This window comes from Dipodomys spectabilis, unplaced genomic scaffold, assembly GCF_019054845.1.
Source record: "Dipodomys spectabilis isolate Male_0828 unplaced genomic scaffold, ASM1905484v1 ptg000098l, whole genome shotgun sequence".
Taxonomy (NCBI): Eukaryota; Metazoa; Chordata; class Mammalia; order Rodentia; family Heteromyidae; genus Dipodomys; species Dipodomys spectabilis.
In genome coordinates, this window is record NW_024870775.1 from 14,064,506 (window position 1) to 14,090,559 (window position 26,054).

General features: G+C 44.0%; 1 protein-coding gene across 1 annotated transcript in view; it reads right to left on the reverse strand.

The window, feature by feature from the left end:
* Positions 1–2,974: 2,974 nt before the first annotated feature.
* LOC122113722 (semaphorin-4D-like) overlaps positions 2,975–26,054 on the reverse strand; it is a 34,143-nt gene continuing 11,063 nt past the window's right edge. The window contains exons 5-16 of the mRNA XM_042686800.1: positions 25,600–25,698; positions 24,282–24,375; positions 23,185–23,298; positions 22,199–22,350; positions 18,286–18,461; positions 18,059–18,206; positions 16,254–16,476; positions 15,251–15,366; positions 8,329–8,501; positions 8,211–8,254; positions 6,575–6,877; positions 2,975–3,030 (exon numbers count right to left, since the gene is read on the reverse strand). Of these exons, the coding sequence (XP_042542734.1) occupies positions 2,975–3,030; positions 6,575–6,877; positions 8,211–8,254; positions 8,329–8,501; positions 15,251–15,366; positions 16,254–16,476; positions 18,059–18,206; positions 18,286–18,461; positions 22,199–22,350; positions 23,185–23,298; positions 24,282–24,375; positions 25,600–25,698 (1,698 nt within the window). The remainder of the gene's footprint in view (positions 3,031–6,574; positions 6,878–8,210; positions 8,255–8,328; positions 8,502–15,250; positions 15,367–16,253; positions 16,477–18,058; positions 18,207–18,285; positions 18,462–22,198; positions 22,351–23,184; positions 23,299–24,281; positions 24,376–25,599; positions 25,699–26,054) is intronic.

The following is a 26,054-nucleotide window of genomic DNA, read 5'->3' on the forward strand; positions in this document are numbered from 1 at the left end:
GTTTCTTTGGGTCTGGCTTGCCTCACTTAATATAATTTTCCCCAAGTTTTTCTATTTCTTTATGAATGTTGGTGGGAATGTAAACTTGTTCAATCACTCTGGAAAGCAGTATGGAGGTTTCTCAAAAGACTGAAGATATGATCTAGCAATTCCAATAGATCACAAACAATGCCACACTAAAGATACCAGTACAATCATTATTGTAGCATTGTTTATCATAGCTAAGGTATGGAAACAACCCATATGCCCCCAGTGTATGAATGAATCAAGAAAATGCGGTATATATACACAATAGAATTCTATGCATCCATCAGACAGAATGATATTTTCTCATTTCTTAATTAGGTTATTGATTCTTTGAGAATTTCATTTTTAAGTTCCATGGATATTCTGATTGTTAATCTTTTGTCAGATGTATATCTGGCAAGGATTTTCTCTTATTCTGTAGACTGTGTTTTCAGTCTAATGTCAATAGCTTTTGCCGTCAGTTTTTAACTTGATGCAATTTCATTTGTTGATGTTTACCTCTATTTGTTGGAGTTACTCAGGACATTACTTCCTATACCAATAAGTTCTAATACGTTTTCTATTCTTTCCTATAGAAGTTTCAACGTTTCTAGTCTTTGATCTCCTTTGAATTGATACAAAGGTGAGAGAGAAGGGTCCAATTCAGTATTCTACAGATGAATAACTAGGTTTTCCAGAACATTTGTTGAAGAGGTTATCTTTTCCCCAATGCACACACTAGGTTCCTTGACAAAAAATTCAGGTGGCTATCAGTGTGTGGTTCATTCTGTATCTTTGAATTTGTTCCACAGTTCTTTGGAGATTTACATTTTGGTGGTCTGGCTCCTGAATAAGGAGAGGCAGAATAGTACTTGCTAATCTCCTGGCTGGTATCACACAGCCAGCTGAGTTCATGTGTACATAGGCCTGCATGACCATGTATATTTTAAGGGCATGCCCGATCTTTTCCCAGGTAAAGCAAATGTACTCTGAACTTGCAGACACATGGATTATGTCCACCTGTGCTTTGAATAGGACTTGCCAGGCAGGAAGAGTTGGTATTCCCACTGAAGGATTTTCTTGCCTCAGCTGGACTGGAAGTAACTTGCAACAGCTTTCAGTTCAGTCTCTGGGTCTTGCTTAGAAGAGGGCCCCTAATCACCAATAGGATGTGGGCCCCACTGCCTCTGAACTTCATGCTCTTCCATCTGATATCTTTAGTCAAATCCCACCACACATATCACATATATCCCCCGGTATAACTTGTTTCCTTCTGCTTTAAAGTGTTGTCAACTCTAACCACAAGTTCCATTCCATCTACCTACAAGCGTATATGAATGTGTACCTACATGCATATGATTATATACATCTCTCCATGTATACAGATATTCATTAGTTGGAGATTATAGAAAGTTTTTCATTAATGTCCACAGGATCTGACCCCGGGACCCTTGCAGATATAAAAATTATACATGTTCAAGTCATTGACATAAAATGATGTAGTATTTGCATATAATCTGTACACATGTGACACACACACATATTCATATACCTAAACACTTTTAATAAATCATCTCTGAATTGCTTTAGAAAACCTAATGCACTCCAAACACTATGTAAATAGTTACTATGTCGCATTGCTTAGTGACAGCATTAAGAAAAAAGATTTTGTACATTTAGTACAGATGTAATTTTTCTACTTTGTGAATATTTCTGACCCATTAGTCGACTGAATCCATGGGGAAAGCAGATACTCAGAGCAGCAATTTCTAGTAACCACTGAATGTCTTCCATGATACTATGTCTTATTAGCCATTCTCCAAGCAGATGGATATCTAGCTAGAGTGTAACTTTAAGAAGGTAACTCTCTGTGAGGCCAAGGAATGTGAGAATATTCTACAACATTACACATAAATGTCCATTCTAAAAGTAGGTAGTCTCCTTCTCCACCCAACAGTTCCCCCAGTAGTGAGGAACAGGGGCTGTTGAAGGTCCTCATGGCCAAACTTTTAGACGAAGAATTTCCGTAGCTCAAGTTGGAGCCAATTCCCCTCTCATGCTCCATGGGCAGTGAACCACTGCTTCTCACCTGCGCTGCACATCTCGCCAAGCTCTCCTGGCTACTCCTTCACATACAGCAGGGAACATTTCCCTCTGGGTGGGCTTACCCTGACCTCTCTCTCCCTGTTGGCTGAATCCCTGGCAATGTGCATGATTACTCTGGATATGACAATGATGTCTGATGTCTCCAAGACATCACATTTCTTTCTCTTCCCAAACCTGGGGCTTGTGCAAACAACACATAACTAACCGCTAACACTTTTGAAATCCTCTGAGTTAATAATATGATAGTTCTTCCTGCACAATGCTGAGGACTCTGTCCTGCCCTCATGTTTGGTTGAAATCACCTTTCACAGTGAAGGAGTCCTGGGGTCTTTGACATGTCTTCAAATTAATTCAACACCAACCTCCCACCCACCACACACATATACCATTGAGGAGGTTCCAGAACATGTTTCTGAAGGCCTCTGCTGTACCCAGGAAGATGTGAAGGAAGATCCTATCCTTCTGCCTGCCTTCTGCCTGAGGTAAAATACTTGACTGAAGAGCAACATGCAGGTGTATGAATCTAAAGTTTCTCTATAACATTGAGCTGAGCCAGGAGCATTGGACACAGTGCAAACATCTCAGTCTCAGCTACTAGAGAGACTAAGGCAGGAAAGTGGCTTAAGCCCAGGAATTCAAGGTATGCTTAAACCACCCTGCAAGACTCCATTAGAGAGAGAAAGAGAGAGAGAGAAAAAGAGGGAGAGAGAGAGAGAGAGAGGGAGAGAGAGAGGGAGAGAGGGAGAGAGGGAGAGACAGAGACAGGGAGGGACAAGAAAGAAGAGAGAGAGTCAGCTTAGACAATTGGAACCACAGTGCTGAGTCCCAGTAGCTCTCGTGTTTGCTGACTTCCTGGAGAAGCCTATGGAGGGTCACAAGCTGTTGCACACATGTGGTCACTGGCAGATTCTAAAGCATCTTTAACAGGAAAGAGCAGCAGATTAAAGGATCTGCAGCTTGGAAGACTTCAAAAAAATTATATTAAGTGAAGTAAGCCAGGCCCAAAGAAACATAGTCTCATGGTTTCCCTTATTTGCAATAACTAGTGTATGTCTGAGTCAAACAGAAAAACTCAGATAAGTTGATGTTAGGTGAAATGAACCCCAAGATAAGTATTCAAATGTTTTTTTCTTTAATGCAATTGTTTCTAACACATTTATAAGATTATTTCTTTGTTGCTTTGCATGTCCCTCCCCACGGTATAACCCCTGCTTTCACTGTATTTGATGTTGGTATAATTTGTGGAGGGGAAAGGAAAAAGCAAATCGTTTAAATAGGGATACAGGTGGACCCATTACAACAATGAGATGTATAAGTCATATGACGAAAAACGAACTTTACAACTTTGGGGGGGGGGAAGGGGGGAGAAGATGGGAAGGGATGGGAAGAGGAAACAAAGGAGGAGGCAACAATGCTTGATAAGAAATGTACTCATTATCTTGCCCATGTAATTGTAACCCCTCTGTACAGCATTTTCACAATAAAAAAAAAATCAAGTATGGACAAAAGTTAAAAAAAAAAAGAAATGTACTCATTATCTTGCCCATGTAATTGTAACTCCTCTGTACGGTATTTCCACAATAATAAAAAAAAGATACACTGAATTTTCTTTTCTTCCTCAAGAATTTCACGTCACCTCCATGCAGAAGCCTAACCCAGTCAATGAGACAGAAACCAGATCACTGAAGCCAGGAATACAATGGAAGCACAGTTAAGCATGAATTGTTGCCCTTCAGAAGACTATGTACAAGGAAAGGGAGCATTCTCCCATTTCAGGAGAACTCCTCCCATGTGAGCAGTGGCACACAAGAGTGCTTCCTTCCTTCTTTCCATCCTTTCTTTCTTTCTCTCTTTCTTTCTTCACACACACACACATATACACATACACACACATATACATATATACTTCTAAAATAGTTGTACAAAGAGGTTACCATTCAGCAAATCAGATTATGAATACAATGTGTCTTGATCAATTCACCCATAGAGTAGTTTCTGTAAGTACCTGCCAGACACTACACCACCATGGCTACTTTTTTTTTTTCTTTTATGCCAGTTCTAGGACTTGAACTCATTGAATTCAGAGCCTGGGCACTGGTCTTGAGCTGTTTTGTTCAAAGCTAGCCTCTCTACCACTTAAGCCACAGTATCACTTGCAGCTTTTTCTGAGTAGTTTATTGGAAATAAGAATCTCACAGACTTTTCTGGCAGGACTGGCTTCAAACCATGATCTTCAGATCTCAGCATCCCAAGTAGCTAGGATTACAGGCATGAACCACAAGTGCCTGGCTTATCATGGCTGCTTTTATGGCATGATGACTGAGCTGAGAAGCTATGACAGAGTCTCCTGTACCAATAAAACCTGAAAGTGTCAACACCTGGTCCTCTATGGCTAACTCCTGACGTAAGCTAGAAATTGCCTGTCCTGTTTGTTCAGTTTATCTCAGGATAAACATTTGTGAAAATATGAGATGATTTGACCTCAGGGACACAGCCAGGAAAGCAGCAGGTAACAAAGGCAGAGCTAGAAGACCGAATGGGCATGGAGTGGCTTCTTGTATAATGCCTCCTGCCCACATACCCCTGGCAGGAGATGGTGGTAGGTAGGATGTGTTTCTATTCACTTGTGGCCTGGCTGAAGAAGGGTAGAGTACTCCATGCCAGCACCTAGATGCCAGGTCACTCAGGATGGACGGCAGGGCAGCAAGATGCTCCATATGCTGCCATCAGAGCTGAGCCCATATGTGGCCAAGACTCCAGGGAGAGAAAAATAACTCTAGGTCCAGAGAGGTCAGCTATGAGGAGCAATGAGGAAGTCTTAGGAGATGAGTCTGGCAGAAACAAAGGATACTGAGACAGTAATTAGACATGTATCCCACCAGGGGGAGGGATACAGACAGGTAGATAAGCAAAGGGAGAGTCGAGGGCCACACTACCAGGCCATCACACAGTAAACTAAGTAATGGGCACTCAAAAACCTACGGGTTTTGGAAAAAAAATGCTTGATAAGAAATGTACTCACTATCTTGCCCATGTAATTGTAACCCCTCTGTACAGCAATTTCACAATAAAAAAACACAAAAAACCTATGGTTTTTGGATATTTTCCAAATGTATAGAATTCAAAAGAGAAAAATAAGAAGAAAAATCTCAGAAAACACAACTGTCTCCACTAAAATAGCCAAATCACATCATGCTGTACATGTGACTGTCACACAAACACACAGAAACCCAGTTTACTGCTCATTACCATAGAGTGAACATCTCCTTATAGCATAGGCTGGGGAGAAGGAGTATAGGATTCTTGTGAAATTTATATAGCCCATTATATCTTTAAAGATTGTGGTAGGAATCATCTGGAATGTCAGTCACCTTTATCACCAGGATGTTGTAGTCTTGGCTACAGCCAAAGGCCCAATCCACCCTGACTCACTTCTCTTCAGGTAGGACATCTTTAGTGAAATCAAAGCAGAAGCCCAGTGGGTTGACATGGAAGCCAGAAGAGACAAATGTTCACACAACGTTGTCTTTTAATGGCTCCCTCCATTTGGACAGGAGGTTCAAATCATCAGGCATGGCTGAAAGATGGTAAAATGCTCCGGCATTCATGGCTCAGACCTACTGACCACCAGAGCTATAGATCTAGCTTTCTCTACTCAGAACCTGTCTTGTGGGCATGGGAGAGTACTCTTCAATTGAGTCTCCCTCTAGTTGCTCCCTCATAAAGAAAAAGGAAACAAGAAAGAACAGAGAAAGAAAATTTGTATGAAAAACGATGCTTCAACTCAAGAGGAAAGTGACAAAGACTGGGATTTGCTTTATTATCATTATGAGACTGGACTACTGAGGGGCAAACACAAAACTCTCCAAGCACAGACTGCAAGACACAAGTGGGAAGGTATAGCTAGGCTGCAGTCAACAATCACACCCAAGCCAGTGAACTTCAGTTCATACTTGTCGTCAGGAGGCTGTCACTGACAGAAAGTTTGCATGTCCTTATGATTTCTGTGTGGTGATGGTGTCCTTCTCTGTCTCATACATAGCAGGGTCCCAGGGCTGGCTTCAGCAGCTTGCCATTATTTCAGGGAGAAGTTCCCAGGCTCTATTAATGTCCCCTTATGCTCTCTGGATGAGAAAAATCTGACTTCAACTTCTTCTCAAGTAGCAGATGGAGCAGAATTTCAAGGAATATCTAGGCAGGTAGCCATTGTGGCAGTTGTAGTCCGAGAGCCAAAGAAAGAAGATGAACAGGAAGAGGAAAGGAGACATGGAGCAGGTCATTGTCACCACACTGGAGAGATCCAGTCTTTCATAAGTGGAACTGGTGAACCATGTTGATGACAAACTTTGGTTCTCAGGGCATGCTGGTCGCTGCTGGCTATTGCCTTTTTAACTAAGGCCCAGGGGTAGGACCTCTTGGTGGGTGCCACAGACCCTTTAAGGGTTACCTTACTAACTTTTACCAGGAGAGCAAGGTATTGAACACAGCTTCACCTCCAGGATGTGTCTGTTGAGTGCCTGAGTAACTGCCTTGTTGTTGACCCACTCTTCAGACAGGCACTGGTACCTCCCTCTGTCTTTCATGGAGAGGTTGGTGATGAGCAGGTTTTTCTTCTCTATAAGAATGTACTTATCCTCATTAGTTTCTATCACATGATTCTGGAACTTCCATATCGCCCAGGCCATGTTGGACTTTAGGGAGCATCTGAGATATGCTGTGCTACCAGTGAAGGAAATATGCCACTGGGAACGTAATACCCTGTCACCTAGAACATCAAGAGAAATGTACATGTTAACTCTGTTCACTTACTCAACTGCTTTTAAAAGCTGATGACAGGGGTTGGGATGGTGGCTCAGTGGTAGAGCGCTTGCCTTGCATGTATGAGGCCCTCGAATCAATTTCTCAGCACCACATAAGCAGAAAAAGCTGCAAGTGGTGCTATGGCTCTAGTGGTAAGAGTGCTAGTCTTGAGCTAAAGAACTGAGGGATAGCACCCAGGCCCAGAGTACAGGCCCCATGACTGGAAAAAAAAAAGAAAAAAAGAAAAGCCGATGACACAAAAGTATCACCTGCTGGAGGAAGATGGAACTTCAGGACAACTGAGAAGATAAAGATATAGATGGCCAAATGCAAGATGACCCCTGGTTAGCAGAGCTAACTCAGATGGCTCTGAGTAACAAAATTCCCACTTCTCACTCCAGGAGAAAACATACCTACACAGGGAGCGCGAGCATTGAGCAGCTGTGCACATCTAGCAGCAGAATTCTCAGCCCAATACAAACTGCTTCTGCTAGCACTTACAGGGAGGCCCACATTCAATGCATCGTATACTTCTTTTTAATTTTTCCTAACCTGAAGATTGCTATCTGCTCAGAGAAAAGAGGAAGCAGGCATAGGCCATCTTAATCTGCATTCAAACTTAGTAGACATCAGAACTAATTATGTGTTGTGTGTCTCTTGTCTGACGTGTTTGGGACCAGAAAGATTTTGGATTTCAAGTTTGTTCAGATTTTGGATTTTGTTTGTATATGTGTAATGAGACCTATCTTGGGGGTGGAGGACAGGCCTTCAAACATAAAATGTATTTGTGTTTTACATATTTTCTTATATACACAACTTGAAGATAAATTTATATAATATAGTTAATAATTTTATGTATGGTACAAAGATCTATGGTGTGGAATTTTCCAGTTGTGGTGTCAACTGGCGTTCAAAAACATTTCAGATTTGGGAACTTTGGATTAGAGCAGCTCAACTTGCCCTCATGGACTTCCTTTCTTCCTATTCTTAACAGGTGGTAGTTTTAACAAGCTCCAGCTGAGCAGAACAGAAAAGAAGAGAGTAGGAGACAGAAAAGCTTTCTGGTACAAATACACTCTCTGTAATCAGAGGGGCATAGGAGATCACCGGTCTGGCACATGACAGGTGACCTCCGTTCAGAGTAGAGAAAGAAAACAACAACAACAACAACAACAACACACACACACACACACACACACACACACACACACACACACACACACACAGAGGTACTAGTACCAGCATATGATTGGACAGTATTCAGTTGCTGAGGGGATGGTACAATGGGAAAAACTCACCTGGACACGAGGACACATTGCCATTCAAATCCTGAATCCAGCCCCTACAAGACAACAGACAGTAATTACTCACTGTACATGTATGTGGGTACTTGCATGAGGGGCCCATAGTCCATACCTGTTTGGGCCTTGGGTTTCATGCAGAACCTCGCAGGTGCCCTCAGTTGGGCTCCAGGCACAGTAGGGGTCCCGCGCCAGCACGCAGTCCTCACAGCTGCTGTGCTTCCTGCAGAAGGCCAGGGGGACCTGGACCACTCCTGCGTGGGAGCCAGCGTAGATAAACTTGCTGCCCTGTGTAGGAGACAGAGACAGAGCAGGTGTAAGGCAAATCTCATGGATGGCTGAGGCTCTGAGCATCTTTAGGAGTTTGGTGTGTACTGCATTAAGTGGGAATGCCCTATTTATGTCAGAACCAGCCAGCAGATAAGGCTGTTGGGATCCAAAGCTATTATCTATTATAGCTGTGTGAAAGGAAAAGGCAGTGTCTGGTGTCCAAGAAGATAAAGGTTCACTGGGCCTTTGATCTGAATCTGGCCCTTCCTCTAGCCTGAGCGCCCCCTGCCTGCCAGCCTGGCTGTTTACAGAGTGTTCTCCAATGCTAGCTTCTTTTCTGGGAGAAAAGTGATCATTTGCCTTGTCCTTCAGCTGTCCTTACTAGCCTAACACCCTAGGTTGTCCTGTTAGCAACACTGCCTATGAGACAGCATCACATCTGGAAGCCAAATGGCACAGCCTGAAGGCCAATCTCATACTTTGTGTCAAAATATGGACACCTGCAAATAGGGCATTGTGTCATTAGAGCCTAGGCCCAGGATCCAGGTGTGAAGACACCATTAACAGTGTACTAAGAATGAGCAGAAGGCTGGTAAGCCAAACTGATGGCTTTTACTCATCCTTCTTTGTGAGGAGGAATCAGCTGCTATGCTCCAGTGCAGACCCATTCAGAGCCAAGTGCCTCCAGCCTCTTGTCACCAATTCCAGGTTAACTTGAGCAGCCCTCCTGAATACAGGAGATCAGGACAGGTGGTTGTATCTACTGAACATAGTCTGAGAGAAGGCACATGTAGGATGACAGTATACCGTGTTTCCACTCTCAGAGTGGGAGTTTTGTTTCACTTTAACAACCTAGTAAACCTGAAACTGGTTGGGCACCTGTGGCTCAGGGCTGTAATCCTAGCTATTGGGGAGATGAGACCTGAAGTGTGTGGTTGGGAGCCAGCTAGGCAGAAAAGCGTGTGAGACTCCATCTGGAATTAAACAGCCAAATGCCAGACTGGAGGCATGGCTCAAGTGGCATAGTACCAGCCATGAGCAAGCAACCCTGATAAGAATTTGAGGCCTTGAGTGGCAGACTGTGTGCCAACACACACACACACACACACACACACACACACACACGAGAATCACAGAATCAGTGTATCAGAGAATCACAAGGTACATACAAGTTGATATTTTAGAGTCAGACAAAACACAACCATTACCCTCAGACAACACATTCAGGATCGGGTTGTGAACACATGTGATCAAGTACAAATGCAAAGGGAAAGAGAGCACTCCACCCAAGGGTGAAAACTGCTATACCCATGGATAGAAGACAAGATCTGGCCCAACCTCACTTAGCTGCTCCTTTAGTGCAGACTTGGTCTAGTATGTTCCTAACTTAACTCTCTCAGAGATTCTGGGGAATCTCATGACTATGCAAGTGTGGAAACACATCCTGAAAAGAAGACTGAACTGGATCCTCTCAGGGCCATCTCTGCAATGTCATACTTCTGCAAAACAGAACTGGTGGCATCAGGCTGGCTGAGGAGCCCCACACAATGCCTCTGTCCAGTTAGAAGAGGTCTCTAAGGATAGTTTTGAAGGGAATGTGGGCTGTGGGAGGGTAGGTTCATCCTAGAAAGCTTGTATCCGACAGTACCTTCATCCTTGATTCTCCCTGATGGGCTGGACTTGAGCTCAAATGGAACTAAGTTGTGACCACTGACATCATGCATTGCACTGGGTAAATGTAAAAAGGAGAGAGAAACAGCCTCCAACAGGACTGTGAGCAGTACTTGCTGTGGACCAGGCACAATGCTAATGGTTAGCAAGGAAAACAAATGCAGACACTTTCCTGGTATCAGCAGATGTTGGCCGGGCACTGGTGGCTCATGCTTGTAATCCTAGCTACTCAGGAGGCTGAGATCTAAGGATCACGGTTCAAAGCCAGCAAGTGAGACTCTTATCTCCAATAAACCACCAGAAAACCAAAAGTGGCACTGTGGCTCAAGTGGTAGAGCAGTAGCTTTGAGCTGAAGACCTCAGGGACAGTGCCCAGGCCCAGAGTTCAAGCCCCGTGACCAACAAAAAGAAGAAGAGGAGGAGGAGGAGGAGGAGGAAAAGGAGGAAGAAGAACCTTTCACACCATATCCTCAGTAACTTATGGAGGTTGATGAAGTGTTTGTGCAGAACCTACATAACCTCCCCTCCACTTTAAATCATCGCTAGTTGGCTTATAATGCCCAAGACAATGTAAGCACTACATAAATAACTCTCATACCATAATGTTTCGGGGATATTAACAAAAAAATCTACAAATGTTCAGTATGCCCCCAATTTTCTCATTCATGTTTTCAGTCTAATTTTCCTAAATTGTAAAATGTGGAACCAGGTATGGAGTCCTTGGATACAGAGGACCAAGTATATTTCATATTTTAAAGTTCATTCTCCTAAATCAATGAATGAATGTGAGTTTAACATATCCCTATACGTTCTTTGCTCTTCCTACCCTGGAAAATGAGAGCTAGTCTTTCTGATGTCTTGTGTGTGTGATCCAGACATACTGATACATGGGGCAAGGAAAGGATACCTAAAGAGTTGGACAAAGAACATGGCTGAGGGCCTTCCCAGGAGGCTTATGCATAGCACAGTCCTATCAGGTCCCCTCTTCCCATTATGATCTCCCCAACCAATGATCACAGAAAACACTAGGCATGCCACAGGCCCCTCTTCTGGTCAATGGAGGCAAGGACAGACAAGTGGAGACTGCTACTCGAATCTCTCATGGGTTCCTATTGCAGACAGTGTGATGGAGAGGGCAGTGGAGCAGGCCTGAAGCCTGGCAGGTGATCCTACACACTGCCTCTGTGACATGCTGTGCAAGATAAGGCTGGTGGGAGTGTGAGAATCCTGCAGGCCCTCCTCACTGAGCTTTTGAAATGCCAGCATCGTTTCAAAATCATATTGTAAATGGCAAAGAGAAGGCCAGGCTGCTGGTAAAAAATTAACATGAGTCCATCTCTACAAACAAACTGCAAGTGGTGGTGCACATGAAACTTCTCAATTACAAAGCAATCATAAATAAGGTGAAGGAGTCTAATCAAATCCAGGCAAAATACAAGACCCTGTTTGAAAAATAAATAGAGGACCTGTGTGCCAAGCATAAGGCCCTGAGTGCAACTCGTAGTACTTGCAAAAAAAAAAAAAAAAGACAACAGCCAGGGGCCGGGGGATCATACCTGTAATCCTAGCTACTCAGGAAGCTGAGACCTGAGGATCATGGTTCAAAGCCAGTCTTAGCAGGAAAGTCTGTGAGACTCTTATCGCCAATTAACCACCACAAAAAGAAAACCAGAAGTGGTGCTGTGGCTCAAGTGGTAGAGCAGTAGCCTTGAGCTGGAGAGCTCAGGGACAGCGCCCAGCCCCGGAGTTCAAACCCCATGACTGACAAAAAGAAAAGAAAGAAGAAGGAGGAGGAGGAGGAGGAGGAGGAGGAGGAGGAGGAGGAGGAGGAGGAGGAGGAGGAGGAGGAGGAGGAGAAGGAGAAGAAGAAGAAGAAGAAGAAGAAGAAGAAGAAGAAGAAGAAGAAGAAGAAGGAGAAGAAGAAGGAGAAGAAGAAGGAGAAGAAGAAGGAGAAGAAGAAGGAGAAGAAGAAGGAGAAGAAGAAGGAGAAGAAGAAGGAGAAGAAGAAGGAGAAGAAGAAGGAGAAGAAGAAGGAGAAGAAGAAGGAGAAGAAGAAGGAGAAGAAGAAGGAGAAGAAGAAGGAGAAGAAGAAGGAGAAGAAGAAGGAGAAGGAGAAGAAGAAGGAGAAGAAGAAGGAGAAGAAGGAGAAGAAGGAGAAGGAGAAGAAGAAGAAGAAGGAGAAGAAGAAGGAGAAGAAGAAGGAGAAGAAGAAGAAGAAGAAGGAGAAGGAGAAGGAGGAGGAGGAGGAGGAGGAGGAGGAGGAGGAGGAGGAGGAGGAGGAGGAGGAGGAGGAGGAGGAGGAGGAGGAGGAGGAGGAGGAGGAGGAGAAGAAGAAGAAGGAGAAGGAGAAGGAGGAGGAGGAGGAGGAGGAGGAGGAGGAGGAGGAGGAGGAGGAGGAGGAGGAGGAGGAGGAGGAGGAGGAGGAGGAGGAGGAGGAGGAGGAGGAGGAGAAGGAGAAGGAGAAGGAGAAGGAGAAGGAGGAGAAGGAGAAGGAGGAGAAGAAGAAGGAGAAGAAGAAGGAGAAGAAGAAGGAGAAGAAGAAGAAGAAGGAGAAGAAGGAGAAGGAGAAGGAGAAGAAGGAGAAGGAGGAGAAGGAGAAGGAAGAGAAGAAGGAGAAGGAGAAGGAGAATCAGAAGGAGAAGCAGGAGAAGCAGAAGAAGCAGAAGCAGAAGCCGAAGAAAGAGAAGAAGCAGAAGAAGTAGAAGCAGAAGCAGAAGCCAGGAGCAGTGTGAAGCATTAGTGGGTTGTATGGAGGTGTGGCCACCTCACTGGCCACCACCCCATTGCAGTCTCCTACATGGAAGCACAAGAAGTTTCTGCAGAGAAGCCAGGAATGGCTAACGCAGACATCTTGCACATCTCCTGCCCATTTGGGCAAGAAGCAAGAGACAAAACAGTCACAGAGAAATGTCTAGAATAGGAAGGCTCACAGCTTATGTAGGGGACTTTATTTATTCACCCCTCAGAAACTTTGAGTGAATAGAGTTTACAGTGGCTAGGAGGGAAGGGGGAAGCGTAACGGGAGTTTTGAAGGCTCAGCTTCTCATGCTTCCTGGACATGGCTATAGGGAGAAGATGGGGGGGGGGGCTCTAGAAGGATGCACATACATGTGGGTCTACTGAAAGGTCAGCTCTGTCCCACTGAGTGGATGAGGATTATAGGACCTCACTTGTGCCATGTGTCCTGAGCAGACATCAGCTCCAAGAAGACAGCTCTGCACAGGAGTGCAGAAGCTGCCACACGCTTCTCTGGCACACTGAGATTCTCTGCCACGTAGAAAGCCATACCAACCCAAAGAGCTTGTACTCCAGAGCTAGGATTTGTAAAGGAGTACCTTCAGAGACACTGTATGGCCGGGCCAACTGACCACAAGAATGGCCCAGGTCACATAACTAGCCCAGATCAGTAGATCTTATCCTGGGATCTGCGTATAGGACTTCAGGGAACCCCTTTAAGGAGAAGGGAATATATTGGAGTGACAGGTATCATGCAGGCTCCTTACCTTGTGCCATCTCTTACAAAGAACAGGTGCTGGCCCAACTCACAGATTCTCAGCAGAAACTGCTCCACCAGACTTGTGTAATCCTCACAGCTTTTACTCTTAATATACAGTGAGGAAACTAAACACAGAACACAAAGCTGGCCTCTCTGGCATTACTGGACCATATATGGCAAGTCAGGATCTGGAACTGCCTGTATTCTGCTTCTCACTGCTCCAGCCCAAGTATAAAATGGCGTAATAACTCTTGTTCCAGTCATGTGGACATTTGGCAGGAGATGGAAGCTGTAGCAACTGAGTCTAGTATATGTCTGAGTCAAGCAGAAAAGGTCAGATAAGTTGATGTTAGGGGAATGAACTCCAAGATAAGTACTCAAATGTTTTTTTGTTTTTTTTCCTTTCATGCAATTGTTTCTAACATATTTATAAGATGATTTCTATGTTGCTTTGTATGTCCCTCCCCCATGGTTTCACTGTATTTGATGTTGGTATAATTTGTGGAGAGGAAGGGAAAAAACAAATCGTTTAAACAGGGATACAGGTGGACCCATTGCAACAATGAAATGTACAAGTCGTTATGTCGAAAAATGAACTTTACAACTTTGGTGTGGGGGGAGGAGGATTTGGTGGGGAGATGGGGGGAGGATGGGAAGGGATGGGAAAGGGAAACAAAGGAAGAGGCTACAATGCTTGATAAGAAATGTACTCATTATCTTGCCCATGTAATTGTAACCCCTCTGCACAGTATTTTCACAATAAAAAAATTCTTTCAAAAAAGAAAAACGAACTTTACAACTTTGGTGTGGTGGGGAGGATCGAGTGGGGGAGGGGGAGAATATGGGAAGGGATGGGAATGGGAAACAAAGAGGAGGCAACAATGCTTGATAAGAAATGTACTTGTTATCTTGCCCATGTAATTGTAACTCCTCTGTATGTATTCTCACAATAAAAAAAAAATTTAAAAAATCAAATCTGGAATTCCTAACCACCAAATGTTTCTGCCCATCCCTCTAGCTAAAGAATTTTATATTTTTTAAAGGTTGAAAATGAAGGGATATTTTGTCATCTATGAAAAGTTTGGGCCATACTATAGGGCCAAGATGATGGCTTTTGTTTGGAGGTTGGCACTTTCCACCTCCAAACCTCCAAAACTGACTGTTAGACCCTCACATAAGACATTTTCTGCCCCTGGTTAGGAAGGAAGTAGGGTGCTGACATACAGGAGAACTGTAGAGTGATGTATCATTTCTCTTACCAGTTAGTACATTGATGTGTCTCTGTACAACCTAACATTCCACCTATACAACCTGCAATCTCACAGACTAGGAACATAAGAATTTTTTTCACAAGTCAGGGAGTGTCTCCCATTGGCGGCCACCATATGCACCAAGGACTCAGTGCTTCTGTCTCTCCAGTTCTGCCTGTCTCCTTTCTAAGCTTTAAATCCCATGTTCCTCCAGCAGCTTTGTGTGTGGTCCCAGAGACTAGATCACCTGGGCCAGGCAGACTTCAGTGGCCAAGTTTACCAACCAGACTCACAGACATGCAAAGTCACTCAGCAAGCAGTCGACCAGTCTTGTTCCCTAGCCACTTTACCTTCTTTGAAGACAGCACCAGGGTTTGGACAGGTTCGGATTTCTGGAAAATCTGGGTCTCCTCAATCATGTGCGCAACGTTCTCAAGTCTGATAATTTTGTGCAGGGTGCCCTGATCTGCAAGGTCAAAGCCAGGGGTCAGTGCGGCTGCCACGGGGTTGAGGAGGGAGGACATACACTATGGACTCTGATCTCAGCGACAAAGCTCCCCCTTCCCTACTCCCAGTTCCTTGTTCAATGAGATGTTTAAGACAATGACATTGCATTAAGAATGAAGGGCATTGCAACGAACACCCTTCACAGAAACAATAAATTAGAAAATCACATTCGTCGTTATTCTAACTTGTCTTGTGAAGCGTAAGCCCCCTCCAACTTCTTTCATCAATGAAGTTGACACTGAGACAGTGAAAGGCACATCCCATGTAAAGTGGCTCCTACGAATCATTGGCTATTCAGAGACTCTACTCCACTGGGCCTACAGGCAGCTGAGAATGGGACACACAAGTTAGCCGGGAAGCACTGTGGTAGGCATTATGCTCTGACACCTGCCGAGGCTGTGTGCCACTGTCATTATTGGAAAATACTGGCTTTAGAGTGTACAGATGAGGGGAGGTGTATCTCCCACACGTGAGGACTTGGCTCAGCTCTCATCCCAGATTTCAGGGAGAAGGCCTACTGCCAGTACTTTGGAAATGCCAGGCTGATGAGTGATCACAATTGATGTTGGGATGCCTATCTCTGCCCTTCCAAGATACTAGGGGCTTCTTTACAGCAGCTCATCCCAGACACAGGCCAGACTTGCATGTTTAACAAGACCCACAGGTAACATGATGGTCATAGAGACTTGGATGTGGCAATAGCTCAATAATCCTTTCACAGTGTCATCCACTACGAGGATCACATGACGAAAAATCCTGTATCTATCCATAAAGGTTTCATGTGAATTTTCCTTTTTCTTATGCTAATATGAAACATACAATGACTGTGAAGCCCTTGGATCTCACCTGTGCTGACAAACATGACATCATAGAATTTCCCATCCAAAGCCTGGGTCCTGTCCACCACAATCTGGGTGTAGTTCACACCTTTTTTGATAAACTCAGTCCTGTCATTTATTGGAGTTATTGAGTCGTCCATCAAAGGGTGATCTCTGACAAACTGTACTGTCTCATCTGGTAAATTCATAGAGCTGGTGTAGTTGCTTCCATGTGCTTCACTGTTGGTACACTGCGAAGACAAAAATCACTGGTTAACGAGCCTGCCTAGCTCTGACTAGCACTGGGAGTCAGCTTAGGTGCAGCACAGAATGTCTTCGCAAAAGAAGGACGGTGGAAACTTGAGGTACGCTTCCTCCATAATCAGAGGACACAATCCTAAACACAGCTACCAGATAAAATTATGCTTTTGAGACATCATCAGGAAAAGAATTATCTATCAATATAAAAAAGAACAAGCTTTTGAAATTGAAAACATCATAGGATAGCTTTTCCCTGTCAAGTATTGATGAAAACAGCATTGTGTTAAATAGCGTAAAAGATATGGCAAGAAGGATTCTTTGGGTACCAGCTTCTTGATGTGCATAAAACTGAGAGAGAGAGAGAGAGAGAGAGAGAGAGAGGGGAGAGAGAGAGAGAGAGAGAGAGAGAGAGAGAGAGAGAGAGCTAGTCTTGGAGAAGCTGTGAAGACCAGGGCAGGGTTGATCCAAGATCCACAAAAACACCTATTTACTACTTGGTATACAAGAAGTAGGCAGCCAGATCAACTCTGGAAATTTCTATTCCCTTTACCTAAAATTGACTCTGTAGTAGGAAAATGCATGGCTCTTATTGACTAGTGGACAAGATAGCTCAGATACGTGCAGAGGCCTTTGCCTCTGCCTCCCTCCCTCTCTTTCTATCCCTCCATCTTTCTCTCTCTCCTTTCCTTCTTCCCTTCCCTCCCTCCTTCTTTAATTTGTTCCTTCTCTCATTCCTTCCTTCCCCCTTCCTCCCTTTCTTCCCTTCCCTCCTCTTCTCTCCCTCTTCCCTTCTTCCCTCCTTCCCTTCCTTCCTCTTTCATTCCTTCCTTCCCCTCCTCTTCCTTCCCTCCTCTTCCCTCCTCTCTTCTTTCCTCCTTCCCACTCTCCTTTCCTTCCTTCTTTCCCACCCTCCCTCCCTCTTTTCCTTCCTTCCCTTCCCTTCTCTCCCTCCCCTTTCTTTCTTTCCTTCCTTCCTTCCTCCCTCCCTCCCTGCCTTCCTGCCTTCCTTCCTTCCTTCCTTCCTTCCTTCCTTCCTTCCTTCCTTCCTTCCTTCCTTCCTTCCTTCCAACACTTGAACTCAAGACCTAGGCTAAGCTTTTTTTTTTTTTTGCTTAAAGCTGGCACTCTACCCACTTGAGATACACCTTCAATTCTGGCTTTTTGCTAGTTGTTTAGAGATAAAAGCCTCATTGGAACTGGCCTTAAACAGGGATCCTCAGACCTCAGCTTCCTCAGTAAGTAGAAGTACAGCTGTAAGCTACTGACAACTGGTAATTGTATGTTTCTTGATAGAAACTTGAAATGAAATAGTTGTAATTGTATTATATAGTGTTAATTCCACAGGATGGCATGGTGAGACAGGTTTTACAGCGCACAAAGGAAAGAGAAGGCCCAAGCTGGGACTGTCAGCTCTCAGGCTGAGCCTGAGGGTTGACCAAACAGCCAACTTTTGGCAGAGAGAATCATCTAGCCAGATGACCCAGCTGCATGGGTTCTGTGTTTAGTTTCACCGTCTGGCCTGGACACTTGAATGGAAAGAAGAGCCCTTTCCTGAAGCCCCACCTCACTTACCGCGCCTGGCCGAGGGGTGGGTATTGGGCCATTGTAGGGCATCCATGTGCCCTCAAACCCCATGTAGTTCCCTTGGGAGAAGACTTCCTCTATTTTGGACTGTGTGTAGGCACAGACGGCTGACAATTGCACTAGCCCCAACTTGTCCCTGCAAAGGAGAGACTATGTTGAGTGTTCACAGAGCAGCAGGTCAGTTGTCATTCACACCACCTGCAAAAGGCACTTACATCCGCAGGGTGAAGAGGGCATAGAATATTGTCTCCTTGAGATCTGGGGTTCGCAGCACAAAAACATCTTGCACCGTGTTGAAGATCAGGCCCGGGTCTGGCTGGGAACAGATCAGCTTGGCCTTCAGGAAGGAGGTCCATCTCTTCTGCAAGTTTCTCTGGCCACCCACGTCTCCCTGAAACTCAGAAACAGGACATTGCAGTGCCTACATTGCTCCCAAAGCATGTGGTTTGCATGTAAGTTCCACTGCCTTCTTGTTCTTGCTGGTGCTCAGCATGGTCCAACCTAGCTTTGCTGGGGAAAAACAATGCTTTGTCTTCTCTTCTGATCCATACTGACTTGAATCAGAATCTGCATCAAAACAAAACAAAATATAAAAGCCTTGTCACCGAATGACAGCTGAAACAACCAATGGAGCTCTGGCTCCATGCTGGGAAGACTCGTCTCCTGTGACGTTATAACCCTGATATATCAAACAATGTGTCGGGGATAAAGGAATATCAGGTAACCTCCAGTATTGAAACTTACCTTGCATGAAGATGTGGTTGTGATTTGAGAAATCAAGCCTCTGCTTCTATTCTACCTGCAAAATTATGGCTCAAGTAGTTTGGATATGGTAGGTTTCTCTTAAACATTGTTTTTGAGGCCTCTGACGGAGAGACAACTATGAAGGGTATACGAAGTGTGGCCCGCAGAGAACTCATTTGAGACCCCCCCATACCTCTACCCATATCCATGTTTTCCTTCCTGCAGTTTTGGTTACCAGTGGTTTTCCACAGCCTCAGACTACAAACATTCCTTTGAGATAGAAACCATATTCACATGACTTTTTATTGTAGTATATTGTTATCATTGTTCTACTTACTACTAGTTACTATTGCTAATCTCTTATTGTGCCTAATTTGTATATTAAACTTTCTATAAGTACTATAGGCACAAGAGAACAGCATAGATGGATTTTGTACTATCAATGAATTCAAGCATCCACAGGGTTTGTGAAATGAATATCCTGTCAGTCAGGGGAGAATCATTGAACTGAAAGAAGAAAATGGGCATTTAGAATATGAGATGAAAGCCTTGCTTATCCTGGACACAATGAAGACCCATCTTATTCTCTTTTCTACTGTTAAATCACCAAAGAACAAAAGATAAATGTTGACCTTCTAAGAGGACTTCATCTTCTGATGTTTAGTGGGGGAAATTTCCAGGATGTCTGTGGCCATTTTGCTCATAGGCTTTCAGGTCTTCTGGAGCAATAGAAGGTTGTGTACATAGGGTGAAAGAGACTAAGAGTTGTGTTTATACACAACTAGTCCAGCAGAAAGAACAAGTTCAAGACAAGAAAAGGACTCAGAAGGAACAACAGAAATCACTCCAGATCTGCAGCTTGTGTTTGATTTGGTACAGGTGGAAGGCAGGCTAACAAGGCAAGGCTAGCTCTCTCCTCCTGACAACCACAGAGCTGTAGAGACCATCTGGCTGGCCTCTATGAAGAGTTCTGCTTATTTATCACCTGAACACCTCACCACATTCCACAGCCTGGCCTGGACACTGATGGTACTCATTTCTGCAAGATGTGGAATGAGGCAGCCATGAGTAGAGGACAAACAAAGGACTGAATCATTGAGTCCTGGGTAGAGGTCTAGGCAGCTGGTAGAGTGCTAGGCAGACACTTCAGTGTGTATAGTGTTTTCTGCATTGTTCTTTGGACTCTCAAGGGTGCAGCACCTTGAAATACCCAGTTGTATAATGCACATATGGGTCTTTTCTGTGATGAATGAGGGTGACTCATAGTGATCACCACATCAAAGGTCCATGTAGTCAATATATGGTATTGATAGAATTGGCTAAACACATGTAGAAAACTAAAGTTAGATCCTTATAATATCACCCTGCACCAGAATCAACTCCAAATGGATCAAAGACCTCAAGGTAAAAGCAGATACCCTGAAAATATTACAAGAAGGAATAGGAGAAACACTAGGGCTCTTTGACACATATCAAAACTTTCTTAATAAAGACCCAGAAACACAAAAAATCAAAGAAAGGCTGGATAAATGGGACTGCATTAAACTGCAGAGCTTCTGCACAGCAAAGGACATACCTAGCAAAATATATTAAAAAAAAAAACCCATAGACAAGAAGAAGATCTTCACCAGACATACAATAGAAAAGGGTCTCATATCTAAAATATACCTACAGCTCAAGAAATTAAATTCCCCCAAAACAAACCCCGAAACAACCACCCCATTAAAAAATGACCTTAAGAGAGACCTCTCTGAAGAAGAAATACAAATGGCCAAGAGACACATGAAGAATTGCTCAACATCTCTGGCTATAAAACAAATGCAAATCAAAACAACATTGAGATTCCACCTGACACAATCTAACAATAACAGATGCTGGCAGGAATGTGGCCAAAGGGGAACACTACTACAGTGTTAGTGGGAGTACAAACTTCAACCACTCTGGAAAGCAGTGTGGAGGCTCCTCAAATGACTAAACATAAAGCTTCCCTATGACCCACCAATCCTATTTCTAGGAATTTACCCAAATGACCACAAACAAGGTTACATTAAACCCACTAGTATGACAATGTTCATTACAGCATTATTTACCATAGCTAAGATACCATAGCTAAGAACCAACTCAAATGCCCCCCAGTAGATGAATGTGGCACATATACACAATGGAATCCTATGCGTCCATCAGAAAGAATAACATTGTTCCATTCATAAGGAAATGGAAAGACTTGGAAAAAATTATATTAAGTGAAGTAAGCCAGGCCCAAAGAAATGTAAGTTGCACGATCTCCCTCATTTGTAAGAACTAGAATATGTGTATGATATTCTTAACAGGGGTTCTCAATAAACCAACTGCTTAGTGCATACGACTATATGTAATGAAGCGTATCAACATGAACTCCAATTTATGGAAACAAGAGGTTCTTATTAGATCCTGATGTAGTTTGTTCTTTTTTCTCTATTGTTTTTTTCTTTGTTTCTCCGTCTTTGGTACCTCGTGTTTTGCATATTAGTTAATGCAATATGGAAAGGGAATCAGAAACATCAGGACAAGGGATGAACCACAGCAGCATTCATACTCATTTGGTATTATGTTGAATATGAACATTACCACTTGGGGAGGAGGAGAATAGGGAAGGGTAAGTGGGGGACAATGAGGGATGGGGTAACAATGATGAAAAACAAATGTACTTATTGCCTTACCTATGTAACTGCAACCCCCTGCTCATCACCTTTTCAATAAACAAAAAGGAAAAATAAATTAAAAAAAGACCCATGTGGCAACCAGCATCTCATGACTTCCATGGTGGTGAGGGGTGAATATGTGGGCCTGACTACTGCTGCCTGTGTTTTCTATTGGTTCTGGTGGTTTAAGACCATCAGAAGATGCCTGAAAATGCCAGCTTAAGTACCTTGAGATTTCCTAACTCAAGTGCTTTTCTTCTAAGAACCAACTTTCACAAGCACGCTAAACCTTCGCTCATATCAAACGTTAAGACTGATCCTGACAAACATATCAATGTAGTTCTGGCTTCTTGACCTTTAGTTGTTGGTTCACTCTCAGGCTGATTGAGAGTTTCAGACTATCAGATTCCAATTCCCATGGAATCTGGCAGGCACATTCGACGAAACTCTACTTCTCCTACAGCCTGGGGAGATCTGAGGCCTGAGCTTGAGAACCACAAGCTACTAGACTACAGGCAGGGTGCCATCATCTTCTCAGTATCCATGGACTACTGAGGGGCTCCTGACAACAAAAGAATAGCATTTTCCAGGCCCCTCGATGATGGCTGCTGTGACAGAAAGAGATTTGGATGGCAGGAAAAGGTATATTCCCAGGCCTGCTTTCACAGGACGAGAAGCCCTGGGCCAGTAGCACAGCACTCACCTTGCACACTCTTGCAACTCGGGGGATCGTTAACTTGTAAAAGAAGTCATATTCCACAGACACTTCGGTGAAGAAGAAGTAGACCTTGTCATTGTCAGTCTCGGGACCATCCAGGCTTTTTCGAATCACATCAGCAAAGACGAAGTTAGGTTCTGCGGAGAGGTGACACAGGGCTGTCTTTGTACACAGAGATGTGTCACTGCCTGTTTCCCCATATTGGTAGTTAGTGCAGCCATAGAGGCTGGGAACCTTCCTGCAAGGATGCCTGGACTGTGTGTGCTATATTCCAAATGCTAGTGTTGGGAATGATGACAGTGCTGAGCCTGCTCAATCTTGTCTCATTCTCCTCAGCCTTAGAGAGGTGATCCAGGTCATGGCCCTGCAAGACCATCACCCATGCCCGATAGAAACCAGCTGGTAGACAAGACTGTATGTTGTTTGGTAGCCCCAGCTACCAAGTGGCCCTCTAGGAGATGAGCTCAGGGTTCCTGCATGCTAAACTCTTCCTGGAGACCAAGAGGCTTTGAAGGCCCAAAGTCCTTTAGCCACCCACTTTCCACCTGCACTCCCCTACACATCCAAGAACTCAGCAGCCTCCTACCACCCACTCACCAAAGTCAGACATTTACCAAGTACTACTTGGGGGCATCAAGGCACCCTGATCCCATTTGACCAGGATGTGGAAGCTTGACCCAAAGGCTTCATCTTTAATTTCATGTCAAAATGACACTGCACTCTTGAGGTGAGCGGTCTTAGTTTTACAACTTAGGCTTACAGACTCTCTCTTCTCAGGGTGGGAGATAATGGCAGTCTTCAAACAGTACACTAAGGGCAAAGAATCCCATGCAGGACTCATTCCTATCCCTCACTAGAGCTGGGATACTGAAGGGTTCCAGTTGTCCCACTGCTTGCGGGCTGACTAAAGCTCAGGACCCTCCAAGGATAGACCTGGTGCACACTGCTGTGTTAGATTCATTGTGTCTTACCGTATAACAAATTGGTGTCATATTCTGTCCGCACAGGATGTATGTGAGAATATCGAGAGATAACCTGCAGTTTTCCAAAATAATCAGTTGCTGTCCCTGCATAAATCTGTCCATCTATAGCAGCCCAGAAGTAGAGGAAGGAAGGAAAGGGATCCGATTAGTCTTTCTACTGTGGTACCAAACGTGCTTCTTTCACAACTGAATTAGGTACTCTCACCCCCTCAAAGAAAAGAGACATTTCCCAATTTCTGAATGCTGACACAGCTGTCTACATCTATGTCTTTTCTTTGATGGGGATAGAATCAGGAGCCACCATGAGCTGCATTTTCCAATTTAAAAGGTAATAAGAAAACACAAGTGAGAACTTCCACATCTACTAAAATGACAGCAAACACAGATGTTCCTCAATTTATCACAGGCTACATTTGATAAAAAAACACCTTCCTAAGTTGAAAACATTCTAACCTGAAATGCATGTAATAAGCTCCTCTTTAATAGTTCATCTCTTCCCTGTAAGTATACTTAGAACACTTATATCAGTCTGCAAAGAGACAGAATTTCCTTACCCAAAGCTTGTTTTGTAAGAATGTACTAAGTATCTGATGCGTTTCACTGAACATTGCTTTGAAAATGAAGACTTATGTATGTATGGGGCATGTCATATCACCATAAAGTTAAAAACTGTAAATAGATATAAGTTAGGCATAGGACTGGGTGCATACAATGTACACAGCCTGCTCACTGAAGATGTCTGAGACCACAGCAGACAGCATGGAGCTCCATAGCTCTCCTCCCTTGCAAAAAGGAATACACACACACACACACACACACACACACACACACACACAATGTATACCAAAGAAGGCTAGAGAGTTGTGTACTACCATGGTAGTGATTGATTAGCTCTTTAAACAATGAATTCAAAACTCTTAAAGCGTCTGTACCGAGGGACCTACCACTTTCTGCATGGGCAACTGATGTTAACCAGAGGCCAGGGAAGAAAGACTGAGGAAGATATGGAAGCCAAGAATCCCATGCAGGAGAAAACATGTAGCCATCACCTTTGGGAGCGAAGGAGCCTTAGTAGTGGAACTCACCAAGCATGACAGATGTAGAGCTATAGGTAGGGCTGTAAGGACACTTTCCTCTGCCATTTTCATTTATTCCCAGAAACTTAAAGAATGCTAAGTTCTACAATGGAATAAAGAGAAAAGGCTTCACAAATATCTGATTTTCCATTATAACAGGGTATCTTTGTTCCATTTAACCTTATAGATTCACTGTTCCTGGAAGACCAATAAGGTGGAGGAAATAAATGGGCGCTGGACCACATAAGGCCAGCTTTCAGACCTGAGCTGTATGTCATTCAGCTCAGTGTGTGCACCAGTGCCTCAGGCCCTAACTCAGCTACCCAAGATAGCAGTCTCCTCATCTGGAAAATGTAGACCTAGCCACTGGTAGCTTTAAGGCTGTTAGGAAGCCAGGGAGAACCAAATGCAGGACATGCTCAGCCAGTGACCAGAGTCTGTGTGCAGAATTTAGCTACCAAAAACACATGGAGAATGCCAGGATCTAGTCAATCAGGATCAGCAAGTAGAAATGAAAACAAGAAGCAGAATCTCTCCTTCCTTTCACCCATGAAAACATATGCCAGATGGATCCATGTTCTTGGCAAACTCAAGCCACATTGAAAGAAAGTATAGTCCAATAATTCAACCTTGGTATAATCTCTTTATATACACAGGAAATTCTAAGATGTACATAGAATAAGATGGAACTGCTCAAGTACCAAAAAAAAAAAGTGAAAATTCTCAATTGGAAAAGTGAGACAAATTGAAATGACGGGTAATGAATGTGGAGGTGAGAAGACACTGCTCCCACACCACAGGATGTACAAGATGTCGTGACTCGAGGAAGGACAGTAAATGCTCTGCTCAACACATTCAGGGCATGTGGTCCTAGCACTGGCACTCAGTGGACAAGATCCCATGAAAGTTGACACCATGCGGTGACAACCCAAGCCCCACCAATGCGCTGGGCAAGGACACACACCACAAAGGAGCAGGGCCTTTCTTCAAAGCACATGGGGGCCTGTCAGCAGTCCACTTTCTAGAATGTTCTTCTAAAATTTCCAGGACCGCCTATGCCCTGATCTAGACTCAAGTCACATTCTTGGCTAAGGACAGTAAGGCTCAGAGGAGCACATGGCCTGCACTGCTCTCTCATGGCTTGGTGAGTCTTTCCAGAGAGGGGTCTTGAGCTGTTCCAGCCCTCAAACTGCTGGTTTGAGACAATGATAGTGCTTTTATGATGAAGTTTGCTTTGTGTTTTCCCATGGCTTCACTCCGAGTAAACACTGACCATTTCACCACACTTAAACACTCACAACTAATAGCGAAGTACCTGTGGACTTACCAGGTGGTCACAAATGGGCCGGTATGCATTGGTTCCACACACATAGAGCAAGTTGGCATTGAGGGGCTGCAGTACCCGGATAAAGTTGAAGCATTCTGCCTGTGGGGAGAGAAACACCATCAATAGCCAGCTATAGACACACACTCTATGTCCTCACCTAACGCCCACTTTTTACTGTCCTGCCTTCCCTTCTGACTTAATCACATGATAGCCTGCTCTTAGAGAGCAGGGTCTGATACCACAGCCACTCTGCCTAGACTTTAAGCTGGCACAATTTCACTTCAGTCTCTGACGCTTGGCAAAGACCTGGAGACCCAAGAAAGGAATGAGTTGACCTCAAAATTGTTCTAGAGAAACCATTGTAGGGAAAAATGTATTTCACTCTCATTCATTAAATACACAAAACATTTCTTTGGTTACTAAACCTATCATAGTGGCTTATCATAGAAGGCCTC